The sequence below is a fragment of the Polypterus senegalus genome, chromosome 4, assembly GCF_016835505.1.
Source record: "Polypterus senegalus isolate Bchr_013 chromosome 4, ASM1683550v1, whole genome shotgun sequence".
NCBI lineage: Eukaryota > Metazoa > Chordata > Cladistia > Polypteriformes > Polypteridae > Polypterus > Polypterus senegalus.
The window spans coordinates 1172151-1191603 of NC_053157.1; the positions used below are offsets into that span (position 1 = coordinate 1172151).

The 19453-nt window shown below is 45.7% G+C and overlaps 1 protein-coding gene across 6 annotated transcripts in view; it reads left to right on the plus strand.

Moving 5' to 3' along the window:
- sparcl1 (SPARC-like 1) overlaps positions 1-18368 on the plus strand; it is a 35876-nt gene extending 17508 nt beyond the window's left edge. For all 6 annotated transcript variants that reach the window (XM_039752714.1, XM_039752712.1, XM_039752713.1 and 3 more), the window contains 9 exons: positions 2812-2871; positions 3820-4554; positions 7950-8037; positions 9807-9928; positions 10064-10184; positions 13925-14061; positions 16006-16163; positions 17812-17960; positions 18105-18368. In XM_039752714.1, coding sequence (XP_039608648.1) covers positions 2812-2871; positions 3820-4554; positions 7950-8037; positions 9807-9928; positions 10064-10184; positions 13925-14061; positions 16006-16163; positions 17812-17960; positions 18105-18133 — 1599 coding nt within the window. In that variant the 3' untranslated portion in view covers positions 18134-18368. The remainder of the gene's footprint in view (positions 1-2811; positions 2872-3819; positions 4555-7949; positions 8038-9806; positions 9929-10063; positions 10185-13924; positions 14062-16005; positions 16164-17811; positions 17961-18104) is intronic.
- The last annotated feature ends 1085 nt before the right edge of the window (positions 18369-19453 follow it).

Consider the following 19453-nt stretch of genomic DNA (forward strand, 5'->3'; position numbering starts at 1 on the left):
GACAAAGGCAGCGCGTGAGCCCCCGGGGCCACCCCCAGAAAATGGGGCCTCGCTGTACCCCTCATCTTGAGTGGGATCGTCACCGGCATTTAGAAACCTGCAGGCCTGAAAGACGAGCCGCCGCTGGGCTGAGCGCAACATGGAGGGGGCAGACATCAAACGGTGAATTGACGATGTTGGGATGTTAAATTAGCAGGCGTCATTTCATTGTTTGTTAATTTAGAATTTAACGTTTCTCTTTTAGTTAGCCAATAAAATGTGTCATTCTGCTTGACTTCTCATTGCATCCATAATGGCAAACACGGTGCAGTATCTGAATACAGTAGTACATTTCTCTAAAGAAAAGATATAAATAACTCCGAAACCTGCACATATAGAGCCATATTTAAACTACTAGATTTTTAGGTACCTTACCATGGTGGTGATAATCTAGTTGTAATTTTTTATCAAAACAGCTCAGAGAGAAATGTATATTTCATTTAAATTCAAGATAAATTGTAACTTGAAAATATCAACATAATCATAAAGTTCAACGAAATTTAAGCATACAATATTTTTAAACGTTTACTCTGATTTCAAGGCTAGTCCAGCCTTTAATATGCAAATCATTCAACATCTATCCAATCAATTCACGGCTTAAGAGCGCACCCGCGCGGAAGAGAGAGGCGGGATGGAAAGACGGACGGACGGACGGACTGTGGAGGAATGTATTTATTGATTTGTTTTTAGGGCGAAAAGAGTGAATACCACAGACGGAGAACGATATTTGCCAAGTTGGATTATATTTGGGTTTTAATCAACCTTTAGGAATACATTCAAGCGCTGCAGTCCTCTTGCATTTTGATCGTTTAATTTTTATATTGCTGCGTGTGTGTCCCACCAGTTACCAGGGGGTTTTCAAACTGTGGGGCGGCCCCCCCCCTAGCGGGGCGCGAAGTAACAAAAAGGGGGGCGCGAAAATGTGAAAAAAAAGAAGAATCGAAAATATGAAAAATACACCTATTGAAACTAATACAAATTAACATCAACTACATTCTGATACTAGAAAAATAAATCTGGAGTTAGATAAATGTCGATAAAAGTTAAGTAGGTGTAATAAAATATCCGTCTATGATAAATCATTAATTAGAAAAGAACAAATTGGTATTAGTGAGCTTCTTTCAAAAAAACGTTAGGGGGCGATTAAAACTGTTATGAAAACTCGGGTCGCAAATACTTAAAGGTTGAGAAACGCTGAGTTAGAGGGATATTATTATTAGTATTAATGTTCATTTTATTGCTGGATTATCATCAGTACCGTTGCCTGTGATCTTTAAGCCCAAACTGCGCATGAAAACAAAACTACAACTAAGAAAATGCACCCGACATTTGGAAGTCCGGGACGTGGAGGTCGTCAGACGTTAAGGCCAAACCTCGCTAGTAGGCGATTATAATGGAACAGTCATACTGAGTGCGGAGGGTCGTAGCCACGCGCGTACCTGTGAAGTGGACTCGAGTGACAGGAGCTACGCAGGGCCTCGCACACTCCTATTGTTTTATTTATTCTGTGAGATGTTCTTGTTAATTTGTCTCGTGGTAATCCGTTTGATTTTTACTACCTTTGAAATGATGACAAGTCCGGTAAAATGTCCCCCTTTATCGACAGCTTAGGCCGCTTCATCATGCAACTGGTATCACGACAAAGTGGATAAATGCAAATGAGTTGTGTGGGCGTGTCTATATCGGAATATAAATGTGGGCGTTATTTTAATGTAAATAAGACGAGTCTGTTATTAATCATAAGGTGGGCGTGTCTATATGCTAATATAAATAAAGGGTGTGTCTGTGTGAACTACGAAATGGGCGTGTCTATATTGTCTTATAAACGAGGTTTCTCTCTGTCTTACTTACCTACAGAGTGTGTGTCTGGACTTTAATGTAAATGAGGGGTGCCGCTTTGTTAATTACAAAGTGGGTGTGTCTATATTGAGGTATGCATTAGGGGCGTGTCTAGTGGTCTACTGCTCCTTGTCAGCCCCTCTCGTGGCTTCTATGCATCAGTCAGATCATTCTATGAGGCGCCTCGTGACATTAATTGGTCCAGCTGATCACTAAATCAATGGATCAATACACCTTAATCCTTCATGCCACCTGCTGGCTGATCAGCTCTGTCAGCCTTTTGTGACAATAGATGAGCATTAGGTGGACACACAGTGGTGGCACCAGAGCCGAGTGACCTGCTCAGTGAGTCTCCTGCGGCATAGCTGCAGTTTCTGGCCTTTAGTAGTCTGGGTGAAGTGACTCGTGGGGACATCAAAAGATGACAGGCAGACAATGGGCTGACTGAGCAGCCGCACAATACAAGGCTTAAAGACAAAAGGCTTCAGCCCTGGCCTGGCATTCCTCTGTCCTGCTCTGTTTGCCTAGTTCACTCCATCAAAAGACTTTCTGAACCACTGAAATGAATATTTGTGTGACATGTGAAGAAATTATAATGAAAACGATTTAAAAGATGTCATCAATAAATCCTGTGTGTTTATGAGACAGGATCAGTCTTAGTCCCTCTGACCATTGAGAGCCCCCCACACCCCACCCCTTACTTAATCCAGCCTCTTGCTCACTGTTCTTCTATGTGTAATGCACCTGATGGGGACCCCCACACACACACACATTCCTTGATGTTTCAGAATCAGAGTGGGCTGGGGGGGGCAATGTAACTGGGTGCATCCCAGTCCATGTAGTCAACGGGACAAATGGGGCACCTCAGACTCAGATGCTCATAGTTGACCTGACCATCTCTGACAATGCTGATTTATTTTCATCTCTCTTTAGGGGAAACAAATCCACCAAAGACCCCATCAAGTCAGAGCGATGGTTCAGAATCCACTGAAGGTAACCAACCCTTATAAAAAATCATCTGATTCACATTATGACATCTGTTTAGTTTTATTTACTGGTTAAACTTTAAGACTTCTTCATATCATTAAAAACCACCAGTTTATTATCTTATGGAAAGATAGATAGATGTGAAAGCTGCAATAGATAGATAGATAGATAGATAGATAGATAGATAGATAGATAGATAGATAGATAGAGTGAAAGGCACTATATGATAGATAGATAGATAGATAGATAGATAGATAGATAGATAGATAGATAGATAGATAGATAGATAGATAGATAGATGTGAAAGGCACTATATGATAGATAGATAGATAGATAGATAGATAGATAGATAGATAGATAGATAGATAGATAGATAGATGTGAAAGGCGCTTTATATAATAGATAGATAGATAGATAGATAGATAGATAGATAGATAGATAGATAGATAGATAGATGTGAAAGGTGCTATATTATAGATAGTTAGATAGATAGATAGATAGATAGATGGATAGATGGATAGATAGATAGATAGATGTGAAAGGCGCTATATAACATATAGATAGATAGATAGATAGATAGATAGATAGATAGATAGATAGATAGATAGATAGATGTGAAAGGCGCTATATAATAGATGTGACAGGCACTATGTAATACGTAACTAGATAGACACTCACACGCGCACACACACAATGGTCTAAACACACTCCAGAATGGCTATAAAGGAAGGTGTTGAAGGTGCTGAGCCTCCCTGTGACCTCATGACAGGCCACCTGCTGCTAGTAGATCAGTATTGCCTAGCAACAATAATTACTGCGCCCTGAGAAGTGGGCGTGTCTGAGGGGGGTGACTGGCCAATCAGCACAGAGTAGCCTGGCCTGCATTAAATATGGACATTTCTGGACTGACCACCTTGTGCCTAAACTCTTCCTCTTTGTAATTTGAACCTTAAGGTGCTGGACACTGAGGAGCCCCCCGGACAGACACAGAGAAGTGAAGAGAAAATGGATGACGTGAAGATAGAAGATGCATTAGAAACGGGACTCCAATGGCCCCAGAACTGGACAAATGATGACCTGCTGTCTGTCCTGAAGGAGGAGTTGATCCTTGAGAGCCAATCAGAGGAGGCGGTTGGGTCAGATGAACGCGACCTGCTGTTTGAAGGCAGTGCCAAGCAAGTGGACGTCGGTGACATGGATGTTTATCAGAGAAGAGGCGATTCTGTGCAACAAGTGGGTGTTGAGCCCCTGCTAGAAACTGAAGATGAACCAGAAATGAGTGAAAGAGTAGAAAACACGTCCAGGAATCTCCAAGAACTTGAAGAGGACCGAGGGGCAACTTTGGAAGAAAATGACAATAATGTCAAAGAGGCTCTGAGGAGTGGAGGTGAAGAGTCTGTGAAACGTCTTGACGCTGTTGAGGAAGAAAAGAAGAAAAATAGAGAAAGTGAAGAAGGCAATGGACATCAAGAACAAAGAGATAATCAGCCGACCGTGACACTCGAGGGAGCGGAGGAGGTCATTGAAAGTGACCTTCAGGAAGGAGTGGGCACCACACATGGATTGGCTGAGAGTAACGAGAAGCCTGGGACGAGTGGGCTGCCATCGCTCAGAAGGAAGTGGGCTGACAGAAAACTTAAGAGCTCAGTCTATGAAGTCCAGAAAAACAGAAGGAAGCTTGGAAGGAAGGTAAGATGGCGGGGTGGTCAGGTCAGCTAGGAGCCGGCAGCCCTGAGGTATCCATAAGATTACTTAGTGTATGCCAACCGAAAATCGTGAGGGGCACAAAGTCAGTGGATGGCAGGGGTCCGGGGGCCACATGATGGAGATCTCCACAGCTATTCACATACCAGAATGCTCTGAGTCAGGCCTTGTCTGCTCTGAGTTGGTCAGGGCACTCGGCTCACCGATGACTCATCAGGACTGATGTCATTGAAGTCAGGTAGGAGATTGTCACCGTAAAAGGGTGGTCATGTTTAGAATGGCGCAGTTTGTGAATGGAGCGCGAAACAGGAGAATGACTTATGATGCCACGGAGACAGCAGGGCGCCGTAGTCAAAGTGCAGGGCACAAAGCACTTGCTGCAGTTGTTCACAATGAACTAAGGCCACTCTGGTTGGATACGTCCCCAAACCACCCTCGTCTGAGGGGCAGTGGTCATAACGGTGTGGACCATCAGGGCCCCCTTAGGTTGAGCTCCTCACTGACTCAGGGTGCAGGGCTCTCAGAGATTGGAACCCTCGGCTCCTCCATGGTGGACTGGTGAGGTGTCACCGCAGCTCAACTCAGCTGCCCGTTTGCAAAGTGACCCCACCAACTGTGCCATGTACTGCTGGGCTTTGTGCAGACCCCGAGACCCTCCACTGGAGGCACTTGGACCTTTTCGGTGACACAATTATAATGAATCATTTTTCTTCTTTCTGTACAAAGATTGCATGTTCTCTGGGTGTTCATGTGGGGGTCCCTCCCTGGACTCTGATTTCCCTCCCGCATCCCCAAAGGGTCCACAAGTCACTGGTGCTATGATAACTGGTGAGTGTGTGTGTGTGAGTCTCATGATGGACTTGGCCCCCTCCAGGGTAACCAGCACTGCCCACAACTCCACCCAGGTCAGCACTTGTGGTGGTCCGCAAGTGAGGGCTGCTGCTGCTGACTGGACTCAAATCCAGCAGGCATTCGGTTTCTGTTACATCCGACTCTGGGAGTTCTGGGCATTCTGTTAGGAAGACTTAACAGGACAATCGGATCTCATTGTTTTAAAATAGCAGCTCCTCTCACACATCTCATTTATGACACCACTAGCTGAGCCACCCGTCTAAGTAATCAAGGCAGAGCTCAGTGGTGCACCATCTGTTGGAGTGCATTTCGTAATGCGTGTAGTAGTAATGCATTCCTGTTTTTCTATATGGTTGTGAGACCGTGGGTGCTATCCAGTGACCTGAGATGGAGACTGGACTGCTCTGTCTCTTCAGAGGGTCCTTGGGTGCCACTGGTTTGACTTTGTGTTGCTCACGGAGTCCCAAATGAGGCACATGACGTGCATGGTGAGGGAGCGTCAGTTACGAGACTCCAGCCATGTGGTGTGATTACACGAGGGTGATTCAGCTTACAGGACCCTCATTGCTGAAGACCCAAGAGGCTGGACCAGGCCAAGGGGACGCCCACGTAACATCTGCCTGTGCCAGATAGAGGGTGGGACTGGACCACATGTCTGCCTGGGGGGATGCCAACCGGGGTCTCAAACTGTTTCTTTGTGTGGTGGGTGTGACAACGCACTGTACCAGTGTGTGCTCCCCAACCTGACCTCACCTGACCTGACCTGTAGTAATGAAATGCATTGCATGTGTCATTCCAACAGATGGCGCATCACAAGTGCTTGTAGGAGTAAAATGCACTACTAGAAATGCACCTTCTGTTGGAATGACAAATGTGATGCATGTGCGTCGGTTTGGTTTTGGATTCGTAAAAGCAGCGTTTCACCCCGTGGGCATTTTTGGAAAGGCTTTTGGAACTCCTTAGTGCAGGGGTACTCAGATCTGGTCCGGGGGGTCCACAGTGGCCACAGGTGTTCATTGCAGCCAGTCTCACAATTAGAAGGCAGACCAGGCAGATCGTGAAAGTCGGTGTTTATCTCGTTTTCTGAGGTTGTCATCCACATGTGTTGTGACTTTGCACCTCATTGGCCCTTCATGTCATCGTATTAACAACACAGAACTTCATGATGGATACGCAGGTTTAAATGGCAGCACACTGGCCGGAGGGCTGCTGGTCCCTTTGTCACATGCACCTCATTGTGAGCCGATGGCTGGTGAAGAAAACACAAACCAATTAAAGTTAAAATCAGCCATTAAGGGATTTTAATCATAAGAAACTCAGATTAAGACCCCCCAAAAATGTACATTGCTGTCGTAGTAAATAATGGGGTGCTAATTTAAAAAGTGCTAAAGTAAAAACCCGCAGTGACTGTGGACCTCCAGGACCAGAACCTTCGTGTATCATAACTGCAGACCCTCTCATCCCCAAACTTCTCGACTGTGTGACACAAGTTCAAGTAAATGACACCAGTCACAGCATCGTCACCACAGTAAGGCTCAGGTAAGCCCGGCGGTGACAACTCTGACTGTCAAAAGTGGCCAAGACAGGCTGGCATGCCGGCTGAGATGACTGGTGCCCTCTTACTCTGCCAAGACATCCATATTGTAGAAGGAGAGCGGGAGGTCATCTCCCAGGGCCATGTGCTCCTCCGGTCCACCAGGTGGCAGCACCCTTCTAAGCGTAGCTCCCATACGGACACCCAAATGGCTACATGGAAGCTGAAGTTCCAGCAGGCAGCCTTGTTGGGTCCTTGGAGGGTCCACTGGAGAGAGTCGTCCAGAACCTTAGAAGTACACGGGTGGGGGTCCCGGTCTAAAAAAGAAGCCCCTCATCCATAGCTGAGTGGTTTGGAGTGAGGAGTGCAGTGGTGGCAAAGCTCGCCAGGAGAGGAGAAGGAGGAATTGCGTTGCATGAGTCGCGGAGAAGAAGCCCGTGTGGCGGTCAGGAGAGAAAATCTGAGGGTCCTGTGTAGTGCTGGACACCCCTAAGAGGTTTCACGAATGGCTGGCATGAGGAGCACAAGTCAGCTTGTGGTCATTCAGGCCGATGGCCAGTTGGTGGTGCTGTAACAAGAGGCTGCGCTTTTAAGGTTTGACTGCCACTGGACATCTGAACGCCACCACTGACCAGTCGTATCCTTGCCTGGCAGCAGCCCACCTATCTTTCAATGGGTTTCCACAGCCAGATACTCTGGAGGAGTTGTAGAAAGACAGCAGAATGTGGTGGTCCTCCCAGGTGGTGCAAGTCTTTGAGGTGAGAAGGTGGACCAGTATGTGGACTGGAGATGATCTGAGGCAGCTCTCTGGTGCAGTGATGTTGACGTGGACTGCAGTGCCCATCTCCGGGGTCCACTGGGGGTCATCTCACTCTAAGGTCTCGGACCTTCGCTGTTTTATTTGTATTCACAGTGGGAGGCTGGTAGGATTTTAGAGGTGACACAATCCCACCGCTGACACTACTTTTTGCCTTTTTTTTGTTCTCCTGCATAGACATCCCTGAGGACCCCTGTGCTGATCAAAGCTGCAGATGAGCGTCCATCCCATGCTGAGAAAATAAATTCTTTGGAGGCAAATGTCGGTGAGCATCACATCAAGCGGTGGGACAACAACTGCAAAGGGGGCCGGGCTTGGTGGTGGGGATCAGCAAATCTGCTGATGTGACAAAAATCTGCTTCTGTGCGTTCCGCTTTGCTTCATTAGCCTTCATCACTTTGGCAGCGGGTACCGTCGCGCAGGGCTGAACATGCTGACGGTGGAAAAATCCAGAAAGCAGGCGAGGATGGCAGACTGGAGCTATCAAATGGCTATACTTGGAGTTCTGGTTCTCCTTGTCGTCTGTCTTCACGTCGGTCCATTATGGCAGTTCCCCTATGAAAGTCGCTATATGAAGAAAAACAAGTAACTGACGGCCCACCGCCCTCTTAAACTAGCGAGTGCACTTAAGGCTGCTGTGTCTCGGACCCGGGTTCAAATTTGTACTCACTTATTGTGTTTTGCTTATCCCCCAGATACACACCAGTTAGGCTGACTGGTACCTTTAAGTTGCCAGTTTAGTGCCTGTGCCCAATGAAGTGGCACTGAGTCCAGGGTTTAAAGGGGGCACCTTACATTCTCAAAGTGACTGCGTTGGAGGGTATGCTCTCTGCGAAAGGCACTATCTATAGTAAATCAGATTTCTCTCCCTTTATGCCCATCCACAAAGTCAGGTAAAGTGCCCGGCCCGGACACCTCTGATTAGGGTGACATGTACACTCGCAGCTGCTTGAGATGGCATGAACTCAGACCCCTGTTATTACTCAGCCCCCTTCTCATCCAGCTGTGCTACAGGAAGACCCCATCAGCCCAATGGCCACTAACTCACATGGCAGCAGGCGCTCGTCTCTCCTGCAGCCTCCACCAGGTCAACTTCCTGCCTTGTACCCAATGTCGCCAAGACAGGCTCAAACCTCGCCACCCTGAACTGGATTACACAGGCCTGACAAACGTCTGCTCTCTTAGGGTATGTGAAGTTCATCGTAGTGACCCATCCATCCATTATTTAGACCCCCCTTTAAAGGTCATGGTGACCCAAACCAGTCCTGGTGTCCCCTCTGAGGCTCTGCTGGCCTACTGGTGCATCCACACCGCATCACGGATGAAGTCACTTTGTAAAAGTGATGGGATGACGACACAAAGTGAAAGGCGCTTGATGTTCTGTGAGCTTCATGATAGGCAGGTGGACTGGGGCATCAGTCACCAGGTAGGGGGCACCACGAGAACTGCCATCTGCTGTAGGAAGTACTTTACTGTGGTGAGGCTTGTGAAAGGCGCTATACAATGGAGACTGGCTGATTGATTCTTGTGAAAGGTACTATAAAATGGAGATTGGTTGAATAATTCTTATGAAGGGAAATAAGAAATACTGGTTGATTAAGGCTTGCGAAAGAAACTTTAACAATGGAGATTTGGTGATTGGTAGTTGTGAAAGGCGCTATAAAATGACCATTATGTGACTGATGTTTGTGAAAGGCGCTATGAAATAGACTGGTGATTGGTAGTTGTGAAAGGCGCTATAAACTAGACTTTGATCGATTGGTGCTTTTCAAAAGCGCTGCTAAACAGAGAGTGATTGTTTGTCAGTAAGGCGCTATAAAACAGAGAGTGGATGATTGACGCCTCTAAAATGTGCAGTAAACCGTAGTTTAATAGACTGATGTTTGTGAAAGGCGCTATAAACACACAGGTGAGCTGAATGTCCTGAGCTCTCCGTTTGGGGCTGTCAGGTGAGGCCTCCTGCCGCTCTCTGTGTCACTGTCACTTATTCAGTGGCTATTCTATCCCACAGTAATGAGACATGTCATTTTTCAGCCCCATGTGAACATTTCCGCTGCAAACGAGGCAAGACATGTGACATCACGGAGAACGGCGAGCCACGGTGTGTGTGCCAGGATGTCACGCTGTGCCCACTGGCAATGAATGCGTTTGACCAGGTGAGAACATCCAGGAGGAGCACCTCAGTCTGTGGGTGCCAGCCAGCCTGATGACACCAAAGTTAAGCTTGTTGATGTCAGTGGCCATGTTGTGTCATTTTAATGACCGACCTCTTCTCATTCCTCTTGTTTTAGGTTTGCGGCACTGACAACAAAACCTACGACACTTCATGCCACCTGTTTGCCACCAAGTGCCAGCTCGAAGGGACTAAAAAGGGCCACCGACTCCACCTTGACTACATTGGATCCTGTAAATGTAAATATGGCCTTCCATAACTACTTGCTGTATTGGCTTATGAAGGGTGGGGGTTTTAAACTCCGCCCCCTTGTGTACCACCTGTTCTAGAGAATGAAGGTGGGCCTGGGGGATGGAGTATGAGATTTGACCCCAGGTCCCTTCAGTTTATCTTTATATAGCAGAAACCCCACCAGGCAACTGACAAACGTCCACCGTCACCTCCACTGTGCTCAAGTGTCGCCCCCTAGTGGCCAAGACAGGTTTAATCTGCACTTCTGATTTCCTGGATTTTGATACCCGCACTCAGCCACAGCCTTTCAGTTCCTTCTTTCAATGTCTCCAGAATGTCATTGAGTCCCAACTTCTACTTTAGATTTCACTGGCATTCCAGTAAAGCCCCACCATATTGACCCCTTCAGCCCAATGCCCTCCTGTGTTATCCTTACTTATCCATTTATTTTATCTTTACTGGTCATCATCTTTTCTACGGTTTAGGCTGAAGTGTTGAAAGGTGAGCAGGTGGCCGGTGCTCTCTTGGTAGAAAGGCAGAAACAAACTGTGCTGCTCCAACATGCATGTGGTGGTCACTAAAGATGGAACTTTATTAAAAAACGGGATTATAATTTCAAGCATCCATTCACTAAAATCACATCCTCAAGACTTTTCAAATCAAGTCTTGTGCAGAGTTTTGGTCTTCATTTTAAAAATTAAAGACACAGAAGAACATCCAGAAGAGAATAGCTGGGCCGAATCAGAGCTGAGGAGGAACGCGTGAAGGAGATAAAGGAAATGGAGATTAAGGGGAGGGCTAAGAGTGTGTTAGGTTATATATGGAGTGTGAGGTCAAACTACGGGGGGCTCGTCTAGGGCACGGTGAGCAGTTTGGTGTCCCCAAAGCTTTAGGAAGTGCAGAGGGGAGCAACCAGGCTGATTCAGGACCACAGAGAAGACATAAGGACTGAAGGAGCTGAGCCTTTGCAGTTTAGGGTGAGGGGGATTAAGGGGTGACCTGACCGAAGTGGACTTATAGGCTGTTAGGGTATATAGCGCCCTGTAGGTGTGGCGTACAAGTCATGTTGGTTATATTGAAGATACAGAAAGCATTGATGAGCTGTAATCTGGGGTGAGGTGCACTCTTTGGGTCTCCATATTACAAAAAAGACAGAACAGCACCAGAGAAAGTCCAGGGTGATTCAGGACCATGGAGAGCGGAGGGGACAGAAAGACTGCAGGAGTTGAGCCTTTCAGAATACGAGGTGAATCAACAGAATTAGCACAGTGGATCCCAATTGTTATTCACTAATCTTATGGACTGTAACGCGGGTTATTCTTAAGATATAAAAATCACAAGGTGGGCTGATTTGTAGGGTCCCAGGGTGACTCTGCTCTCCATTTCAGACTCTTTACTGCGTAGACTTGGACAGAATGCCGCAAGTCCCAACTACAGTCCTCATATTTTATACTCCATTTTAAATGTATAACCTCACGCAAACTGATAGGCCATCCAAACAGGCAGGAGGGAAGCTTTAAATTGTTAATTGTAGATAGTTTAAAGTAAAAGTGCCTAAAATGTAAACAGAGCATAATAAGTTTTGGCAGAATAATAAAACCGGACCAGTAAGCCATTTATCTTGCCTGCTTAGGGTACCCGGTGGCTCTCTGCCCGAGTGTATTGATTGGTCTTTGGCCTGAGGTGGCCTGGCATGGGAGAGACGCAGTAGGACCTCAGCAGAGATGTCTCTGTGAACCTCAATCTATCTGGCTCAGGTGGTCTTTGATGCACTTCTTGGATTAGTGGGGTGTCATGTTGTAAGGACCCCACTTTTTCATTTGAGTCCAGTTTAGGCACAGTGGAGCCCCAAATCATCCCTGGCCATTCTTTTCAGCTGCCTGTATTCCCCCAGGCTAGCAGGCCAGATAATAAACCTTCGTGTCTTTTGTCTCCCACAGAAGTCTAGTGATCTTTAGTTATGTCCTACACAAGAGCTGACTTACCTGGTTAAGACACTGTGCCATTAAATAGTATTTCTTAAAAGAGAACAGAAACATCAACTGATATGCTAGATAAGACTCTCCATTACACCTGCAGTTTAGGTCTCCATATTGCAAAGGTGACACAACACCTCCAGAGAAAGTCCAGAGAAGAGCAACTGGGCTGATTCAGGACTATGGAGAGCAAATGAGGAGGAATAACTGGAGGAGATTAAGAGGTGACATGGCTGGAGTGTCTGAATGGGATGGGAAGGTATATAGCAACCCTGATGTGTGTGGCACATGTCAAGAGAGACTTTCTTAACTTATACCAGCGTTTCTCAACCTGCGACCCGAGTTTTCATAACAGTTTTAATCGCAAACATTTTTTTGAAATGTAGATGCATATTTTATTATACCTACTTAAGTTTAATCGACATTTATCTAACTCTATATTTATTGTTCTAGTATCAGAATGTAGTTTACGTTAATTTCTTTTGGTTTCAACAGATTTGTTTTTTCATATTTTTGATTCTTGTTTTCTTTTTTCACATTTTCACGCCCCCTTTTTGTTACTTCGTGCCCCCCTAAGGGGGCCCGCCCCACAGGTTGAGAACCACTGACTTATACAACAGACTGGTGAGGCTATGTCTGTAATATGATGTGCAGGGTGGTCTCCAGTTTACATGAAAGACACAGTAGCACTGGAGGAAGTCCTGAAAAGAACAATAGAGGAGGATTCAGGACCATGGAGAGCAGCCTATGAGAATCGATTGAAGGAGCTGAGCCTTTACAGTTAATGCAGATGGAGATTAAGAGGTGACAGGACTGAAGTGGTTTACGTTACATACGGGGTTGCCAGGTCCTGAAAACAAATTTCCAGCCAAATGAGGTCTCAAAAACCACGTAGTAGTGGAAGAAACTACATAAAGTGACAACGCCAGAAAACAGAGAATCGAAACAACAGATTAAGTGCAAACCATCGAAGAGTGAGGGGGATCCCCTTCGGAGACGTGAGAGTAATAGATTGGGTATATACCATCGAAAAGTGTGTGTGTGTGTGTTTGGGGTGTGGGGTGGTGTCCCCTCAGAGATCAACAAAGTGAATATAAAAGTTTGAAGAGCAGGGCAGAGGGTCCCCTATGTTTCAACCAGAACCTTTTTTTTTTCCTGTGGAAGGAAAACCGTGGACTTGGCAACACTGCTGACGCATGTAGCACATGTTAAGAGAGGCTGTCTTAAACTGGTGAGGTCTCGGCTGCAGTACTGTGTGCACAGTGGTCTCCATATTACAAAAAAAGACACAGCAGCCTAAGAGAAAGTCCCGAGGAGAGCGCTAGTGGGTGATTCAGGACCACGGAGAGCAACCAACGTTAAGCGACTCTGTTGAGTTTACGAAGACGGACTGCGCTAATTCAGCACCACGGAGAGCGAGCAAGTAGGAAAGACTTAAGGAGCTGAGCCTTTAGTTTGTGCAAAACGAGTCTGACTGGTGTGACAGGGCTGAAGCGTTTAATGTTATGAAGGCGATCAGTGCAGTGGATCCCAAGTGTCCTTCCAAACTGAAAATTTTAACAAGAAATCTTGGGATGGAAAATTATGAAGAGGAAATTTTGCAATGGACAAGTGGAGACAAGTCTAGGCAGTGTGGGCCTCCTACTGGCCAAGAACTATAAAGCATCTTTGTGACTTAAGTGGGTCACCATGTTGAAGCTCCTCCGGTTCCTGGGTGAAGGCTTTCCCTTCTTTCCTTCACCTGATGTTTCTTGTCAATTTCTACTCTGCAGACATCGCTCCCTGCCTGGATGACGAGTTTGTTCAGTTCCCCCTTCGCATGCGCGACTGGCTCAAGAATGTCCTGCTGCAGCTGTACGAGCAAACTGTGAACGGCTCCACCATACTGAATGAGAAGCAGAGGGCCAGGGTGAGTAGTGAAGAGGAGCAACTCCTCCGCTTTATCTTCATAAATTATTAGTTTTAAATATTCAGGACAAATTATTCCAAAGAAAGCACACTCATACATCTCCTTATCTGACATTTCCACTTTTCACAACCTGTCAACCATTTCTGGGGAAACACATTTGACTCTGCAGAAAAGAATTAGCTCCTTGACGGTACAGTGTGTCCTCCATTTCTGAACCCATTTCATCCAGTAATGTGTCATGCAAGGCTGCAGACCGTCCACCAGGGGGGCAGGAACCAAAGCTGAATGGGCCATCCAAGGACAGAGTCCACCAAAATCCATCATTGTGCACTGCCTTGGACTTCATTTCCCAGCATGCCTTCCTACAGCTGGGGCCAATCACTTAATGGTGATGGACAGATGCCCCGCCTCTTGGGGAACCACCTGCAAAATACAAGTAACATAAGAGAACCAAAAAACAAACACAGAGAAAAACTAAATAGGACAAAATAAGTAGATAAGACATCTATCTATTATATAGTGCCTTTCACTCTATTATATAGTGCCTTTTATGTATATCTATCTATTATATAGTGCCTTTCATATCTATCTAATATAGTGCCTTTCATGTCTCTTATATAGTGCCTTTCATATCTTTCTATTATATAGTGCCTTTTATGTCTATCTGTCTATCTATTGTGGAGCAACCCGGACACAGACAGGCAGACATTTTGTTTTTCACCACCGCACGTATTTATTATAAACAATATTTACAATAATGGTCACTCAGACCCAGCCCAGAATCAGTGCACAAACCCCAATATTCAGTCCTGGCCACTCAAATGCCTTTCTTCGGGTCGCCTCCACTCTCCTCTCTTGCCTTGTCCTCTTCCACCCGACTCTAGCCTCGAATGAAGGGAGACGGCCCTTTTTATACGCTCCCGGATGAGCCCCAGGTGGTTTCCGGCATTTCCTCGTTGGCTACACCCCAGCGTGGCGGAAGTGCCGGCTGTTCTCCCGGCAGCTCTCCGGGTGCCTTTCTAAATCTTCCCCCCAGAACTTCCTGATTTTGCGGAAGTGCTGAGGTCACAAGTCCCCAAGGCATCGGGGCGCCTCCTGGCAGCCCCCACGTGATCCCAGATGGGCACACGCCCACTTCCGGTCCTCCAAGGCGTCCTGCCCGGGTCGTCGCCCCTGGCATCTGCGACACTATCTATCTATCTATCTATCTATCTATCTATCTATCTATCTATCATATAGCGCCTTTCACTCTATCTATCTATCCTTCATATAGTGCCTTTCACTCTATCTATCTATCTATCTATCTATCTATCTATCTATCTATCTATCTATCATATAGCGCCTTTCACTCTATCTATCTATCCTTCATATAGTGCCTTTCACTCTATCTATCTATCTATCATATAGCGCCTTTCACTCTATCTATCTATCCTTCATATAGTGCCTTTCACTCTATCTATCTATCTATCTATCTATCTATCTATCTATCTATCTATCTATCTATCTATCTATCTATCTATCTATCATTGCTTATTACTTCCCTGCCATTTTTATCCAATGTGACTTCCAACATTTGATTCCATTCATTTGATTTCTTTCAGTTGGCAGGTGAAGTGACTTGCTCGGGGTCACACAGTGTCAGTGGTGAGGTTGGGTCCCGCAGTTCAAAGCCTTAACTAATATGCCACCCTGTCTATGAGGATGTGAAGGACTCAAGTGTTTATAGCGCCCTCTAGCTACTGATTCACAGCAAATGAAAAGGAGGCCACTTATCACAAAGAACGCTGTGTTCTAAAACATGGCCTACAAAGTGCCTGCCGTATTTTGGTATCTGCCAACCGTCTTAATATTAATGATAACAATAATGATACATTTTATTTCTATAGCGTAATTCCCATGCTCAAGGCGCTTTGACACACTGGCACTGACCGGACTTTTTTACAGGTGCAGAAAATCTACGAGAGCCAGAGGGTCCTGCGGGCCGGAGAGGGGGACGAACACCCAGTTGAGGTCCTGCTCAAAGACTTTGAGAAAAACTACAACATGTACATCTACCCGGTGCACTGGCAGTTTGCACAGGTGGACCAGCACCCTGCTGACAGGTGGGCACTCTTAGGAATCAGTCGGGGGGTGGGGGTCCTCAGAGGGCTTTGAGTAGATTTTTGTCTTCTGTTTCGTGAATATGAATTGTTTTATGAGATGTGATCTTCTTCTTATTATTGTGTCAGTTGGTTTCCTTGTCTTTTATATGTTGAGACCAGGGAGACGGGGCCTCCTGACATCACTGTTGAGGTCCCACCCCCAGCAGACCCCACGACTAATGTGATTGGTCCTTCGACTGACGCTGACTGTTGACCTCAGTTTGCTGTTTCAAGCCATCTGTGGAAGTTTCACATCAAGTGTGCGTCTTTCCAGAAGTTTCATAACACAAAAAACTCATTTGGATATTTGTAGAACGGTTAATTCAGAAGTCATAAATGTTTTTGTGTTGTTCTTCTACATCATTTTATTTAACCATGGATGCCACCATTTTGTGTTTTTCTGCCAGCTCTATTGCTGTGGCATTACTCACCAGTAGCTGTGCTGCCCGTCTAATCAGAACAATCAACGTGCGCCTCAACGTGTTCAGCATTAACGTTTGCAGTGCACCATTTATTGGAATGTATACCGTGAAACATGAAGTAATACAGTGCATTAAAATTGTCATTCCAACAGATGGTGCATCACAAACCTTTGCAGTAAGAAGACGCATTACTAAGAATGTTTGTGATGTGCCATCTGTTGGAATGACAAACGCAATGCAATTTATTTTTGAGAAGAGCGACTGGCCTGATTCCTGGGCTACAGGGGTGAGTTATGAGGGATGAAGAGGAGACCTGACTGAAGTGCTTGAAATGATGAAGGGAGTTAGTCCAGTGGATCAAGATGGTGACTTTAAAATGAGGTCATCAAGAACACAGCGGGGGACACAGTTGGAGACTTCATGGTGAATTTCACACAAACCTTTCTTCACACAGAGGAGTAGAGACACGTGGAATAAGTGACCAGGTATTGTGGTGGGCAGGAGGACTTTAAGGACCCTCAAAACTCGACTTGATGCTCTTTTGGAGGAGTTGAGTGGACAGAATTGGTCAGCTTTGGTGGGCCGAATGGCCTCTTCTCGTCCAGATGAGAGGGTGTGAGACTGAAGGGGGCCGAATGCTTTCTGAATCCACTGCATTTCATTTGTGTTTTTATCTAAATTTGTTTGAGATATTCCTCCATAGCACTCGTGTCATTTGTTGGTGTCATTTTCTTGTCACAATTCCAAGGGGACACACAGGTCAGAAGTCCCCAGTCCTCAGTCCTGTGAGCACATGGCAATAAACTTGAACCTGAACTTGAAGCTCAAACCGGAGGGCTAAACTGTTTTATAAGACATTAAACTCGCAATATTTAGAAAACCACAAGGGGGCGCTGAAGAGCCGATGCCTGAGGGCCTTACAGAGCTCTTTAGAAAAACTCAAATTGTGTCAAATATTTACACACGGGGGCCCCACCGGTGGTCCAGTCCTACTACAAGCGGTCTGTCGGGCGGTAGCCACTTCTAATCTTCACAATCTGCAGATTACTCTTCAAGTTCAAGTTTATTGTGATCCGACTGGGCGTCGCTTTCTGGACAAGCAGGTAAAAGGAAAGGAAGGCGAATGTCACTGTTAGGGCGAGTCAGGCAAAAATCTGATGAGCTGCTGTCTGTCCCCCTCGCTGCAGGTCCTTGTCCCGCTCGGAGCTCGCCCCGCTGCGCCTCCCACTGGTGCCCATGGAGCACTGCATATCCCGCTTCTTCACAGAGTGCGACGTGGACAAGGACAAGCTCGTCTCCTTCCAGGAGTGGTGCCGCTGCTTTGCCATCAAAGACGGTGAGAACACCATCAGGCACATGGGGGGTATGGGGCTCAAAGAAGTTCAAAGAGAGTGGTCTGTCAAAGGGTTAATGGAGGACGAGGACAGGGGGTCTCAGCAGCCTTTGTCACACAGGGCTGTCCTTCTCTTTCTCATTACAGATGACATTGACACCAGCCTGCTGTTCTAGACGAGGGAATCTGAGAAGGGGTGCAGCATTGAGAGCCAACAAGTGATGGGGGGGGGGCACTTCACCCATAAAGTAATCGACTGGTGGTCCATTAGGGGACCACTCACAGTCTGAGATGACCTCAAGCTGGCGGACACCACCCTCATATATCGGCCCTGATACTCTGGGCCTCGCCCTGACAGGCAGCCACAAGCATGTGCATGGCAGTCCTCGTGTGTGACTTTGTAATCTCTAATAAAAGAACTCTGATGTCACTCTGTGGGGTCCGAGTGGTCTTTAACAGTCCTGATAGATCTATCTATCTATTATATAGCACCTTTCACCTATCTATCTATCTATCTATCTATCTATCTATCTATTATATAGCGCCTTTCACCTATCTATCTATCTATCTATCTATCTACCTACCTATCTATCTATCTATCTATCTATCTATCTATCTATCTATTATATAGCGCCTTTCACCTATCTATCTATCTATCTATCTATCTATCTATCTATCTATCTATCTATCTATCTATCTATCTATTATATAGCGCCTTTCACCTATCTATCTATCTATCTATCTATCTATCTATCTATCTATCTATTATATAGCACCTTTCACCTATCTATCTATCTATCTATCTATCTATCTATCTATCTATCTATCTATCTATCTATCTGTCTATTATATAGCGCCTTTCACCTATCTATCTATCTATCTATCTATTATATAGCGCCTTTCACCTATCTATCTGTTATATAGTGCCTTTCACCTATCTATCTATCTATCTATCTATCTATCTATCTATCTATCTATCTGTCTATCTATTATATAGCGCCTTTCACCTATCTATCTATCTATCTATCTATCTATCTATCTATCTATCTATCTATCAGTTATTTAGTGTCTTTCTTTTCTCTCTCTCTATCTATCTTCATTGTTGTTCCTCTTGTCCCCGAGTGATGACATGTTAAGTGCCAGCTTCACATGCAAGTCAGTTTTTGACAGGACCCTTCATATGTGGCACTGTTGCATTCCTCATGTTGTAGACTTAGGAGTCCCAAAACATTAAAGTCCCCAAAAGCCCTTCCAAAAATGCCCACTAGAGGGGGATATCACCATGAAACCCTGGCTAGTAATAAAGGCAAATGCAGACTGATAAAAACTAAAAGTTTTATTCTTCACAACAGTTCCCTGTGACATGTGAGGCTCCCATGGACTCAGACAGACATGAAGGATTTACCTGAAGCCACACCACAATCCAAGCCAAAACAAAAATCCCAATGCAGAATTCCAAGCCAAAGTAAAAACAAAGCGGAATGGCAAAAAAAAAT